Source organism: Xiphias gladius, chromosome 20 (genome assembly GCF_016859285.1).
Source record: "Xiphias gladius isolate SHS-SW01 ecotype Sanya breed wild chromosome 20, ASM1685928v1, whole genome shotgun sequence".
Taxonomy (NCBI): domain Eukaryota; kingdom Metazoa; phylum Chordata; class Actinopteri; order Istiophoriformes; family Xiphiidae; genus Xiphias; species Xiphias gladius.
In genome coordinates, this window is record NC_053419.1 from 23372761 (window position 1) to 23387016 (window position 14256).

At 43.7% G+C, this 14256-nt stretch overlaps 1 protein-coding gene across 3 annotated transcripts in view; it reads left to right on the plus strand.

Annotated features, from left to right (window-relative positions):
* Nucleotides 1–6137: 6137 nt before the first annotated feature.
* ogdhb (oxoglutarate dehydrogenase b) overlaps nucleotides 6138–14256 on the plus strand; it is a 29349-nt gene continuing 21230 nt past the window's right edge. For 2 of the 3 annotated variants that reach the window (XM_040158359.1, XM_040158361.1), the window contains exons 1-3: nucleotides 6138–6247; nucleotides 8238–8671; nucleotides 12978–13166. In XM_040158359.1, the coding sequence (XP_040014293.1) occupies nucleotides 8438–8671; nucleotides 12978–13166 (423 nt within the window). In that variant the 5' untranslated portion in view covers nucleotides 6138–6247; nucleotides 8238–8437. Of the gene's footprint in view, nucleotides 6248–6694; nucleotides 6855–8237; nucleotides 8672–12977; nucleotides 13167–14256 lie in introns of those variants that run through there. The other variant, XM_040158360.1, reaches the window with a different exon arrangement.

A 14256-nucleotide genomic window follows, 5' to 3' on the forward strand; every position in this document is an offset into this window, starting at 1 on the left:
AAGTTCACCATATCAACTTAAAAGGTGATAATATGTCAGTGTCTGTTGTTGTGCTTGTTTCTGCTGCCTCCCAAAAAAAAGGAAGAAAGAAATCAGTTATCGCAGGTTTAAGCCCCCCCTCAGAAATGTGCTCTTCTTCCCGTTACTTCACTGGGATGTTTGAGCAGAGTTTGCTTTCACATTCATCTGCTTAAGGTGGAAAGTTTCTCTGAGCTCACTTTAAACCTCCTGTGGACAATATGTACAATGAGAACCGGACTTTTCATTGAAGTAGTGTCCAGCAGTTCAATTTTTGAAATGACCAATATTTGCATATTCATAGATTCTGGCTTTAACAACGCGGAGTAGATGTAATTTTAATAAGTTTTCAACTTGTTAATTGAACATTTTTTGTGGAAAAAAATCACATCAGACACAAATCATTATTCCAAACGGTATTTTTTTTATGCCTGAAAACATGTCTGAAGGGGATCCTTAAGTTTATCTTAGAAAATTAAAAAAATTAAAAAATAAAAATTGGACATACATGGTTTTCACGGGACGTTGATTGTGCACACTGCTGGGAATACAATTCTGGTGGGAAGAAATGAATCATTAAATTGTTTATTGGCCTAAAAATGGTCAAAATTGAATATAATGTGTCTAATAAACAAGTGGTATAAACTAAAACCCGCTTACCTTAAGTAGAATTTGAAATGTTCCCAGGTTCCTAACACCCCCTGAAATTCCCAGAGAAAAACACCCAGGACGGAAAGCTCGGTGGCCCCCAGTGGTCGTAACCTTTAAGACCCTTGTGGGGACGGCTACTTCAGCCTCTCCTCAAGAGGGCGCCACCATCCAACGACAGAGATCTGTGTGAGTCAAAACACAGACCCTGGCCGTGCTGAGCTCTGCACTCGGCTGGGCGTTTGTGAGAGTGGGAACGGGCAGGCCGTCGGTTGAGTCATTTCAGTTGCTTTTACTCAGCTCAGTTGTGCAGAACTGTTAACATACAAGGTCATAACCCCTGAGGTTTGGCCTCAGAAGCTCACGTAGCACACAAAGTGAAAATATCAAAGCCCAGGCAGTTAGTCGACTCACTGTGGGCTGACGGACAGAAAATTAATCAGCAACGATTTTGATTAACGATTTATCTTCTTTTTAGGCAAAAAAGCCAAACTTCTCTGGTTCCACCTTCTCAAATGTGAGCATAAGCTGCTTCTCTCTGTTTTATACAATTGTCAGCCGGTTATTTGGGGGTTTTTGACTGTTGTCTTCAGATAACACAACAAACCTGAGAGTCATCTCAGGCTCTGGGATCTCCCGATTGGCATTTTTCCTTACTTGCTTGCATTGTTAAGACTGAACGTTCAATCAGTTAACTGAGAAATCAATCTGCAGATCAGTCATGATCAGGAAAAGAATCATTAGATGCCGCCGTAATCTGTAGTAAATTAGTGAATACGTCACACAGTAAGTTTTATCAGAGCGTCACAACGTTGTTTATATTCACCTGTGAATCTCAGTCATTCTTGCATTTTAAAATTTAAGGTCATTATCAAATGATACCGTCAGTCACTGATTGCTAACTCCCACTCATTTCTAATCTGCCAATCGCTAACAACCAATGCTCATCAAAACAAAGTACGTAAAGGTAATTTCATCAGGACTACACACGTGACAACACGTACAAAGTTCAACCTGCTCAGTAGTTGGTGTTTAAGTGAATGTAGAGTAAGGATGACTTTAAAAACTTGGATTTTATTTACTGAATATGCTGCTGAATTCCCGTAAACTATAGATAAGATAGTCTAGAGTCTGACATTGCTCTGCAGTAAATATCCATTAATACAAGTCAAAGTCACGATGTTCGTCGCTGCATCAGTTCACTTTTTCTCTACAACCTCAGATATTTACGTTACTTCGACAGTTCCATCGTTTAAAGTAGAGTAAAGAACCAACAGGTTACAGTAAAATACTAAACAGCAACGTACACTACTGCGACAGACACTGCAGACATGACACTTCCAAAGAAAAGAAACTGGATTCCTTTTCACTTTTTTCCAAAGCTGACGTACATTTGAAACGTACGACCATGTCGGTGGATCAATGTTGCCGGTTAATGTTGTTAAAATAAGGTGAAATGTTTGCAGAAACACGTTGTGCATGCATTGATTCAATGGTCTGTGTGTTTAGTAATAATGATACAATAAACCCTGTGTATAAATCCCCCCGTCAAAACTAAAACAATTCAGCACTACTGTTAAATAAAATTGTACAGAAGATGAAACATAAATAAATCCCCGACAATAAAATAAAATTAAATTAGAGAACAATCAGATAAAGTAATTAAACATATTAAAAATGAAAAAAAATACATTTTTGGGCCAAAAAAAAAATTTAAAAAATTAAACAAATGTTATAAGCATTGAAAGTTGTGCTACTAGGAGCTGCACATATTCCGATGACTGAACATTTTGTGTTTAAAGATAAGAAATCAGAAAGTCAGTTTGGCTCTTTGCATTAAGAGTCTCTTACTTACAGTGAGGACACTCAAAGCACGTAGGAACAAGGGCTAGATAGCATCCCTTTCAAACCACTAGAAGCATGTTCAGTGCCACGGTGCAAGTCCTCAAAGACGCTCTTTGTGCCGTTTGGCACGTTAACATGGAGCCAAAGCAGTCGCAAAACACTGCGAGTCAAAGGACAGCCGTTATCCACGTGGGTGCCTGTGCCTTGGTCACAGGGAGCGGATCATTGTCACTTCGTGTCACTGAAACTCCCACAAAAGGGCACGAGGCCAAAACCGACAGCCCTCCTTCCCGTCCAGCCAAAAAAAAACCTAATGGTATCAGTACTGTAAGAGGATTACTGGTCACCTAGAGGCCCTGTCCCCGTTTGGGAACCAGCCCACGTCCGGTTAATTAGCATGTAACGTAACATCCTCATTAGCTGCTTTCAAAAGAGCCTGAGCTCCGGTGAGAGATCAGGGGGCGACCGAGTAGCAGCAACAGAGCGCTTCTGATTTCTGACTTCTTACTTATTTATTTATTATACTTAGACTGATGATGATGGTGATGATGGTGATGGTGATGGTGATGGTGATGGTGATGGTGATGATTCCTCTGCTGTGCACTCCCAAGTCTTATATAATATTCAAATGTGATCAGATGTAATCCGTGTGTGAACCAATAAAACGACAACGCAGAGAGCACCTTGCTCCCCTCTCGTATCTCCACCCGTGGCCGCGGAGCATCATTGTCTGTCTGTGCTTGATCTGCGCGGCGACTTCCCCGGCTACCCCGCCGTCAGTCGGGCCAGGCTTCAGCCTTGACCTGCGCGAGCAGAAACGATGGAAAAAGGGGGACTGGGGACCCATAGAGGGAATCGGTAGGTGTTGGTCACAGAGCTGAGTAAAGATATTGATTCAATAAACACGGAGAGTTATCAGAAAAATCTTTAGCTACTTGCACTTTACTTTTTTTCCCCCATTATTTCCACCCTTCTTTATGTTGTTGTTGTCTCATGAAAACAAACAAACAAACTTGCTGTGTGTCTTCGACACATGCAACGAAAACAACGCGAACCGTGATGAAGGTTGTCTGTCAAGCTCAGCGTCCACCTCCGTACACGTGCAGTCCATCAAAGTCTTGCGTGCGGCCCGTGGACTCACTGAGGCTGGTAACTGATTCAACGGAGTGTCTCGAGCTCACCCAACTTGTTCATTCAAATTCAGTGACCTCACGTTGATTAATTGTGCCGCTCGAGTTCAGTCACCTCACATTTAAAGGCGGCAGTGAAACTTGGAATTTTAATGTTGGAACCGGCCTCAAATATTTTACAGCATGAGATTAAATCAGTGGTTTCCACCACGTTTAACTGGTGCACAACATAATAACGCCTGCGCGAACTGGCCCGCTGCCCCTCTAGCTGACCACCTGGCCTCCGCCATTTCTCCACGTGTCCTCTTCCGTGTTTGAATCAACATGTCTTTCTCTGATTCGATCTTAAACGGTCACGGGTACCATACACGGTGCTGGGCATCATTTTATGAAAGGCTGATTGTGCGCTCCTTGGCAAAATAAAAACAGGATGCGCCGGACACGTTTGAAACTGCTGAAGACACTTTTGCACCTTTACTTACCGTTGTATTGCTGCTTTTTGCTCGAGTGAAGGATCTGAATACTCCTTCCACCACTGGACAGTACAATGGATACAAAGTACAATGGATTACAAATCATCTTTTACCTAAACAGAGTCCATGAGGTCAGACGGACTGAACCGTGGCGTTCACAGTTGAGGGGTTTTTGATTTTAGGTTGCCGTCCTCCATCATGAAATATTATTTCGCTACGACCTGTATCAAGGTTTAGAACCATTCAAGCGTCTCTGTTTGGAAGAGGAGGATGCAGTGTAAGTTTCTAGGTGCTTGTACTTTACCTCAGGATTTCCTTTATATGCTGCTTTACATTTCTACCTCACCTCATCTCAGAGGGGAAACATTGCACGGCGTCGGCGGAAAGTAATTAAGTACATTTACTCGGGTACTGTTCTACTCCGCTACATTTACCTGACAGCTGCAGCTACTAGTTACTTTTTCAGGTTAATATTTTATGGACAAAAGCCTAAAATCTCTAAAATGTAATTATTTGCTATAGACTAAAGTGCCTAAGAGTATAAAGTATAAAGTAATAAAAAAATGGCTCAGACAGTGAAATGCTCCTTGAAGGTTGGTGGATCTGTGCTAATAATCTTCTGTACTGTCACTTATGGACAATTTTGAATGCAACGCGACTTTGACTTGTAGCATGGAACATGTGTATTGTGGCACAGCTCAACAGTTCAGCAGGGAGTTGAAACTGGCTCCACCTGAACGAGCTGCTGCACTAAATGCTGCTTGTGCGTTTGCGAATCAGTTATAATAATAATAACAATAATCCGATAATATAATCTAATAATAAAACACTCCGAAAGGGGCAATTCGGCACAATTGATACCTTCACATTTGATACTTTAAAGGAGCCTTGTGGAGTTTTTGACGGCTAGTAGTGCTATGGCGCATTGCTTACATGCGTGGGTCCCCGTCTCGCTCGTATCACACACCTGCACCCTCCTGCCGCCGGCTTCACGCCTTTTCGCCGATGGACGGTTGGTGGCAAGCGATGTGCCGACAAAATCCGCGAAGAGAGAGACCGCTGGCTAGTGCACATGGACGTAAGCAGTGCACAATGTCATTGTTTTGTTTTGTTTTGTTTTTGTTTTTGAGGGAGGAAGTGAACTCCAAGTGTTTCTGCAACATCAAGGTGACACACAATGAGCTTGGTGAGAAACTCACAACCTTTGTTTGTTTACAAGAGAAGCTCCACGGGACACCTTTAAGTACGTTTTGCTGATGGTACTTTTGCACTTTTGCTCAGCTCAAGCGCAGGACTTCTACTCGTAAGAGTATTTCCACTGCTTCTCTTGCTTCAGTAACGGGCCTGAGCGAGCCAGAGACCCAAACCCGGCGGGCTGACGGGTCAAATACTGTAGGCGACCGTGAATATGAGTGGCCCCCTGACTTGTATGTCAATGTCCCTCCTGTCCCTCCTGTCCGTCCTGTCTGTCTTTTAGTCTCACAAAGAGTTCATCAGCATCACCGGCAGACTGTGTGCTGTCGAAACACTGAGGTACATTAACATAACAAAAATAACTGCCAGCAGGATATGGAGGTAGAGAAGCCTCTTTGGGAACAAATTTTTCAAAATAAAATGTGAAAGCAGTCACTGAGAGGTGTTGCTCAAGGATTATTACTTATGGACAGTTTCAAAGTAATTTATTTAACTGAACTTGGTCTGTTTCGAAATTTATGAGACTTTTACACTTTAATTCTACTTTCAGAGGGAAATATTATGCGACTTTCACTCCACTTTTTAGTTTTGACCCCACGATTAATGTCTGCGTTTCATTATTTCTCCACCCGAAACGACCGAATATTAACGTATTTCCCGCCCGGACACCGCGGAGCACCTTTTACAGGTGACACCCGGCCCCGGTGCGGCGATACTGCGAGCGCGGTTTTCGCGGTGTTCTGACGCGGGCGGGCCGCTTCTGTGCCGACGTCACCGGCGGCGTGACGCAGATCAGCACCCGGGGTGATTAGACAGTGCCTCGGGGAGCGCGCGACTCGCTGCCCCGCGCTCGCGAACCCCGGGAGGCTGCGGCGAGAGGTCGGGAAACGTTGACTGAGTCTGCGGGGGAGGAAAGACAAAAAAGAAAAAAAAGAAAAGGTAACGAAGCCGTTGAAAGAAAAGTCGGTCACGGTCTCGGGCGAGCGGCTAACCGAGCGGCTAACTGGGAAGGAGGGGGGAATTTTACTGCTAACTGGACCGAACGCTCGCGCGCCCCCTCCCCGACCCCCACGTGACAGGTTTTTTTTTTTTAAAAACAAAAACAAAAACACAGCTCGAATGCGCTCGAGCGCTCGAGCGACGAGTGGCTCGCGTGTGTGTGTGTGTGTCTCTGTGTGTGTGTCTCTGTGTGTGTGTGTGTGTGTGTCTCTCTCTGTGTGTGTGTGTGTGTGTGTGTGTGTGTGTGTGTGTGTGTGTCTGAACGCGGAACGCTGCCGTTGTGGGGACTCGCGGTGCACGCGTTCAGAAAAAAAACAGGCGCAGATCCCCGCAGCGCGAGACGCAAAATGTCGGGGTCTTCTTCGTGGTTCTGGGGTTCAGGGTAGCACTCGGGCTGGGGGCGGGCGTGTAGCGGTCATGGGCACGGCCGGATCTAGCTCTTGAGCGGGGCCCCGGGTCAAACACCGGTTTGTAGGGCCCCTACCGACCGTTTCATCATTTCCACCCCAGGCGCCCGGAAACCGACTGGTACTCTACGGTCTAAACGGTTGGTTGATTCATTTACTGGTGTTGGATTCACCGCTAGCAACTTAGCGAACATACGAATATTTGATAGTTTTGATTGTAATTTCACCATCTTTGTGTTTGTTCGCCGTTACTGAGACAAAAACGCTCAATCTGAATAACTTAATTTGGGCTTCTGGAAAATAATGATGTGCATGTTTCACTATTGTCTGACATTTTATACACTTAACAATCATAATTGTTGGTGGCAGCTTTACAGTATTTTCTATTGAGGATTAAATGCTGTCTTGCTGTAGGTTTTACGTGTGTTAATCACTAAACACACAGGAAAAAAAAAATTGAAGCCCCACGTTTGAAAATTGTGAACCAAAGAACGTTTGGCATTTTTGCATGATAAACGACTGAAACGAGTAATCGATAATGCTGATTAGTTTTCTGTTGACCGACAAATCGATCAATCGACTCATCATTGCAGCCTGATTAGGGTTAGTCTCCAGGGAGTGAATGCCAGTCAATGAAATGTCCTCTTAAGTGAAGGAAACTGCTTGCCGGTTTATGGGGGGTTGGGGGGGTTGGGTTTGGGGCCTGCTGTAACCAGGTCTTTAACCAGGTTACGAGAGGGACCCCTTGAAGATACATGCTCCCCAGTGGTGGTTTAGCTATATTTAGGATGCGCAGAACTTACGTTGCTGCGGCGTATTATCAGACCCGGACATACTGAGAACTCAGATAGCGCTACAGCACAGAGTGTTCGTGTCATTCGCTATCATGGAAGGACAAGTCTGCTGATGTCGCATATTCTTCTGTCGAGAAAATCCCACGAGAAGACTCAGACCAACAGTGAATTGATTCTGCTAACAAGTACTGTCTCCGCACCTTAAACTAGCTTATTGCCCTGTGCCACAGAGCTCCATTGTTTTCCAAAAACTGGTAAAAATACACCGGTGAGTCACTCTGTTGCTCTGGGCGACATGCTCCTTCATCACCCCCCGAACACACGCCGTGGTTTTATTGTCATTCGGTCCCACGTAATCTGTCCCGCCGCCCAAAATACTCATTAGAGCACCAAATGTGGATTCATCTGGGGCTGAAAATAGTCCCCAACAAATGCACTGTTCCCTCCCGTTTGAGGAAAATTACGGTGCCCAGCTGTTTTAGGAAGTTGCAGGGCCTTTTTGAAAAGTGAAAGCAAGTGTTTGTGACCTGTTTTTAAAGATTTACGCCTTCATTAGGAACTGTTGGGCTTTTAGGGCCACTCACAGGGTAGGGAATACAGAGAGACAGACTAACACATTGTTGGTTTGTGGTTTCATCGTGGTCTTTGTTTACAATAACAAAGATTTAGCCTTTTTTTTTTAGATTTGCGTTTTTTTGAGTGTTTCTGATGGACGACATTTACATGCAGACTCAACAGGATCCAGTGGACAATCGACAGAAGAGAGGGATCGGAATCTCTTGAGAAGCCCGCCTCACCAGTCCGGCCAGACAGAAGGAACGAGGCGGAAGCTGCCGAGGAGTCTGGAGGGACTCCTTGTCCGGGGCAGTGCTGCTGCATTCTTCTTTCGGGAAGGGAGGGGGGAGAGAAGCTGTGGCTGAACAGAAGCCATGCACCGCTTAAGGACTACAGTTGCAAGGCTCGGGCCTTTAACGGCTGCACAGACAGCCCAGAGCCTATCACAGCCCAGGTTGTTGGCGCTCGAAGGGGGTTTAAGGACGTTGCAGCCCGCGAGACGCTTGAACTCATCTGTGGCTGCCGAGCCCTTTCTCAATGGCACCAGCTCTAACTATGTGGAGGAGATGTACTTTGCGTGGCTGGAGAATCCCAGGAATGTGCACAAGGTATCGTACGTGTGTGTGTGTGTGTGTGTGTGTGTGTGTGTGTGTGTGTGTGTGTGTGTGTGTGTGTGTGTGTGTGTGTGTGTGTGTCATTTCTGCATTATTTCTGCTTGAAATCGTGATTTTGTTTTCAGGGGCATCGTCATACACATGTGCAGAACAGGTTCAGTGTTACCCCACTGAGGTCCGGTCCCACAACCTCTGCACTGAATGTTTTTCCTTTTGCTCTGAGTTCCACCTCAACTTCTTCCTGAGGGCCCTGTAAAGATAACAGTTACATGTACGAAATTCAGTAAGGCAAAGGTTACACAAATGGACACTATCGTCACTGTGTGTGTTTGTTAGTGTGCTTGCGTGTGCATGTTTGAATAGTAGAGCACCACGGCAGCGAGCAGTGAATGGCAGATAGCAAGGCGTAAGGAGTGACTGACACTGCGAATGTTCTCTCCTCAAGAACAAAGTTGGACCAGTTATTTAAAACTTAAAGATGTTGAACCCAGCTGCGCACGGGAAACAAGTTATTTGTGTAAAGAGATACGAATGTAAAATACGGAAAGTTAACCTGTCAACAGGGCTGTTAAGTGCAAGAAACCTCATTGACATTTAAATGTCCAAACTGACAGCTGCCCTTTTAAACCAGTTCTAGGCTGCTAACAGGACGGGGATCTACAGCGAGAGCAATGCCTTCATACGTCAAAACACATGTTAAAGGGTAGGCTCACCAAAAATGACTTCTAGTGGTATCTCTGCCGTGCAAATAGGTTTCGATTACTTTGTCCAGGTGATGCTCAAAGATTTGAAAAAAAATTATATTTAAAACACTCAAGTTCAGCGTCTCTTTTCAGACACGGTGTCCCCGTTACTCTGGATAATTAACACACCTCACTGTGTACAAAATTCATGCTTTGTGTTTCTATCCCTCTACCGTGGCTTGGTAAGGAAACAATGACCATGGAAACAATGAGGGAATTTTGTACTGAAAAGACGGTAACTTTGGAAGAAACCCACTCGATTTCTCTAACTCAGACTGCTGGAGTCTCATATTAGCTTTGGCTGAACTTTGGATTGTATTTTTGCACAGAGCGAGGACTGTGGATTTTGTCCCCCATCATTGCCACTGGAAACCTGTTGGGAAGGGATCTCTTAACAGCCAGCATGAACGGGAGGAATTACAAATAAAAGCATCAAAGCATTCAGGGACTTGAATAAATCTGAGCCTGTTCTACCCTTTAAGTAAAAGTCGATTTGCTGTTCAGGACCTTTAATTTTCAAAGACAGTGTTCAGAGTTCTTCGCAGTAAAACGAGAATAAAACACTAACAGAAAGATAAAAAAAGATAAACAAATAAAATGAGATAACGAAAACAAATTCAACACACTGAAGTTGGGTAAGTGGTGTAGTGGTGTCTCAGTAGGTGCAAGTTGTGCACTGATCCGTATCTGTAGCTATTTTTAGGGTAGGTATATGGAAAATTACCCCGGCCCACAGGTGGATATACGCCGTATACCTACGTATACGCACCAAAAGAGGACACTGAGATTGCCTGCCTGATAGGGGAGTTCAACAGATTATCTTTAACTACATTTTCTACTGCTCGGACTTCAGTTGGGCTTCCGATGTCTTTGTGGTGCAGGTTAGAGAATAAACCAGATTAGCCGAGCCGACTCCGTTATGGTTTTTGTAGCTTCTCGTTGAGTCGCACAGGCAGTGGGTGGAAAATGTTTAATATCCCAAGTACACCTCCATGTTAACTCAGAGTCAAGAATTATTAGTCAGAGCTCTGGATTCTAATGATGATGAGGAGAAAATGATAGTTTTAAGGGCAAAAACTAACACTTGAAATAGGTGAAAATCGATGGCTTTGGATGGAAAATACATCATGCAGTAACCTTTCAGAGAAAAACAAAAAGGTCTGCAGAGTCCCTTTTCATGATCCCCTGCAGCTGAAAAATAATACTGCTGAGGTCGGCGTCTGTGCTTTCAATCTGTGGCTGTCGACGGTTTGGGACACGCGCTGGTCATTTCTCACAAGGTCTGCAGTTTTGGTCCTTTGATCTATTTAATGCCAGAAAATACTTGAAAATGCTGTTACAATTTCCTAAAGCTCAAATTAGTGTCTTCAAAAAGCTGTTTTTGTCCCAAAAAAAGCCCCCTCAAAATGAATTATTGATTTACTATTATTTAGGACAAAGAAAAACAGAAATTACTCAAAATTGAGAAGATCAAACTAGGGATTGTTTGGTATTTTTGCGTGGAAATCGTCGCAGATTAACATCCTGAGGATCGACTAATCGATTAATTAGCTAAATGTTTCAACTAACTGCAAGAGCGAACTTTGTGTCGCCTGGGTTGGCGAAGTCCGTGTTGTCCTATCGACTGATTGATCAGAAATGACCTAATTGCTCTAGACAGTCGAAACAACACTGAATAGCTCTTTTGAATTCGACCTCATATTTACGACTCGCATTTGCAAACAAATCTCCCAAATTACTAGAAAGGCTGAATAAAAGCCAGGCCGCCAAGATTATCATCGAACTTTAAACTTTGCTCTTGGTGGGCCAAGCTAGAACAGGCTCAGATTTACAATCAGTAAGCTGATAAACATCATTGAGTGGATTATCCTGAAACCCTTAAACGCAGGCTCTCGCACTGGAGGCATGTCATAAAAATGTTCCGTGTATTTCAAAGATTGAAGGTTGGGATGTTGTTACTGATGCGAGACATTAATGTGAAACCACTGCCCAGTTTAAAGACTGTTTATCTTCTGTAGGATTTTAGCAAGTAGAAAGGGGCTTTTTGTAGCAGACACCCTGCCGTCACTGTCTGTTTGGCAGTGAGTTTTATTGCTGCCAAACGTTAATGTCCTTAACTGTCACAGTGCCGTGGTGAAAATGTTATGTCACACCCAACCTGTAAGCTGATAGTCAACTACAGAGGCGGATGAGAAGAGGCTTTATTTACGCTGTGCCAACACTGATCTTAAAAGCCTCTCACAGCGATGAGCCAGCTACTCTGCTCTCTGCTTAGAAACTCAGATGCACGGTCAAACACGCGTGCATGAGTGTGTTTTTAGCCAACCGAGCTGCTTTGGTCCAGAATCCTAATGACTTCAGTGATCCTCTGACTTTTCCTGTGGCGCCACCATGAGGTTCACATTTTTGTTTTTGAGTGTAACATCTTGACTAAATGTCTTAACCCCGAACCCTTAACTTTCTATCCATCGCCATCTTCAGGTCAAATATATTTGATTATTCCAATACTTTGGTTTAGGGCTACAACTAATGACTATTTTTATTGTTTATTAATCTGCTGATTATTTTCTCAATTAACTGATTCACCGCTTTGTTTATGAAATGTCAAAAAATAGTGGAAAATTTCCCATCTTCAAATGTCTGTTCTGCGCGACCAACACTACAAAACCAAAGATATTCAGTTTACCGTCATGTAAAATAAAGTTTAGCAGTAAATCCTTACATATGCTAAGCTAAAACTGCCAAATGTTTGTAATTTTTGCTTAAAAAAATGACAAGAAAAGATTATTCAATAATCATAATAGTTGCTGATTAATTTGCTGTGGATCGACTTATTGATTTGACGACTAATCGCTGCAGTTCGTCTTTTGTTTATGACAGAACACCGACGTTAGTGACTTTCCCACCAGCCTCAGCTGTCCTTGGTGCCATTTAGAAAGTGTTACCACGCTAACAGGCTAAACTAAGATGTTGACCATAGTAACAGTATAGCTGCTATACGTCAGAATGTTAGCATTGCTATTACTGTGGGCATGTTAATGCATGGGTAATCAGAGCTAAAACAATTAGTGGATTAATCGATTAGTCGATCGACAGGAAATTAATCTTTGTTTTATCACACCGTAAACTAAATGTCTTCGGGGTCAAGACAACTTGAACTCTGGGAAATTGTAATGGGGATTTACTTCTAAATTTTGTCCCATTTTATAGACAAATTGATACAACTGAGAAAAGAATTGGCTGTTTAATGGTAAACGAAAATAATCGTTAGCCGCAGCCCTGCCGGTAGAATTCGGCTCAAATCACCCTGCGCGTCGGTGCAGCCTCACAGAGCTGCTAGCGCGGCCAGAGTCTCTTAGTCTTGTTAATGTCACCGTATCTGTTCGTGCATTCCTGTTGTGCACATTTAAGTGAATTAACCTTTGACCCGGCTTGACACAGGATTACTGTGGATGGAGCTGTGGGGACGCGCTGAAGATGTACAGCATTGTACTACGTGTTAAAACCCTCTGAGTAATTTGTCCTCCCCCATCTTCCCTCCTCTGTCCTCCACGCAGTCCTGGGATATATTTTTCCGTAACGCTAATGCAGGGGCTCCCCCTGGTGTGGCCTACCAGAGCCCCCCGCCCCTCACCGGGACGTCTCAGGGACTGGCCGGTGTCCAGGCACTGGTGGGGGCTCAGCCCAATGTGGAGAAGCTGGTGAAGGATCATCTAGCCGTACAGTCACTCATACGAGCATACCAGGTAAACTACAAACACACGTTTGCTATTTACGCGACGGAGAAAATGCTTGTTGCCCCATCGTTACAGGGCTAGGTTTGATATTTATGTAGCTGTACTCTGACGGTGATGAAATGATCCAAAACAAATCGTATCAGCGGGACTGTAGTGTGACCACATGACATTTATCTCCGGGACTCTGCTATCAGTACGAGATATCCTACAGTTAAAAGATAAGGAAGAACAAACAGCAAACTGACGGTACGCTGTCTTCTCAGTTTGCTGGTGGGGAAAAAAACAACTGGATTTTACAGGCCCCATCAGTCTAAATAATGACTCATTTTTGAGGCTGGATCGAGTTGCCTGTTTGTGTGTAGAGAACGTAATTCTCTTACATTCATTAGAAGGATTAGGTGATTTTTAGGGGATCGAAAATCGAAAAGGCCGATGCTGTTCAAAGACAGACTTAACAACAGACTTGTGATGTAAGTTTGTCTTAAGCAATCAGTTACACAGAGGGCCGCAATGACGTAGTCATTTAAAAACCTTGCTTTGTAAATGAACTCATTGTTGTTATATTGTTGTTTTTCCATGGGCCCAGTTTAACCTGCTTTAATGGCACTGAGCTGCGCCAAGCCACGAACATATGCCATGCCGAGCTGTGCCGTGCCGTGCCGTGTTCGTTCCTACTTCATACCGTTTTAGCTTCAAACTGACTCTCTGTGGTTTGGTTGACCGACCGCGCTTAGCCGAACCTGAGCTGTGTTAAGTTACTGACGGTGCAAACCAAATTTCAGATTCGGTTGTTGCAGCAGCACTTCACATTTACAGTTTTTTCCACTGGCAGCCAAGGCTTTTATTGTGAAGCAGCTACAGGAAATGCACGGCCTTTGTCACAGAATTTGTAGAAATTTATTGCAGTGCTATACTTTTAATAAAAACGTGCTTTAATAATTGAAGTAAAAGTAGAAAAAGTACCATGTAAAATATGTTCCATTACAAGTGTACGTCCAGCAATCAGAAATTAAAAAAGTAAAAGTACAGAAGAATAAGCTAAATGTACTTAACCCTGCCTCATCTTTTGTTTAGGGTCCTGGAAAACATTTTTTAAAAT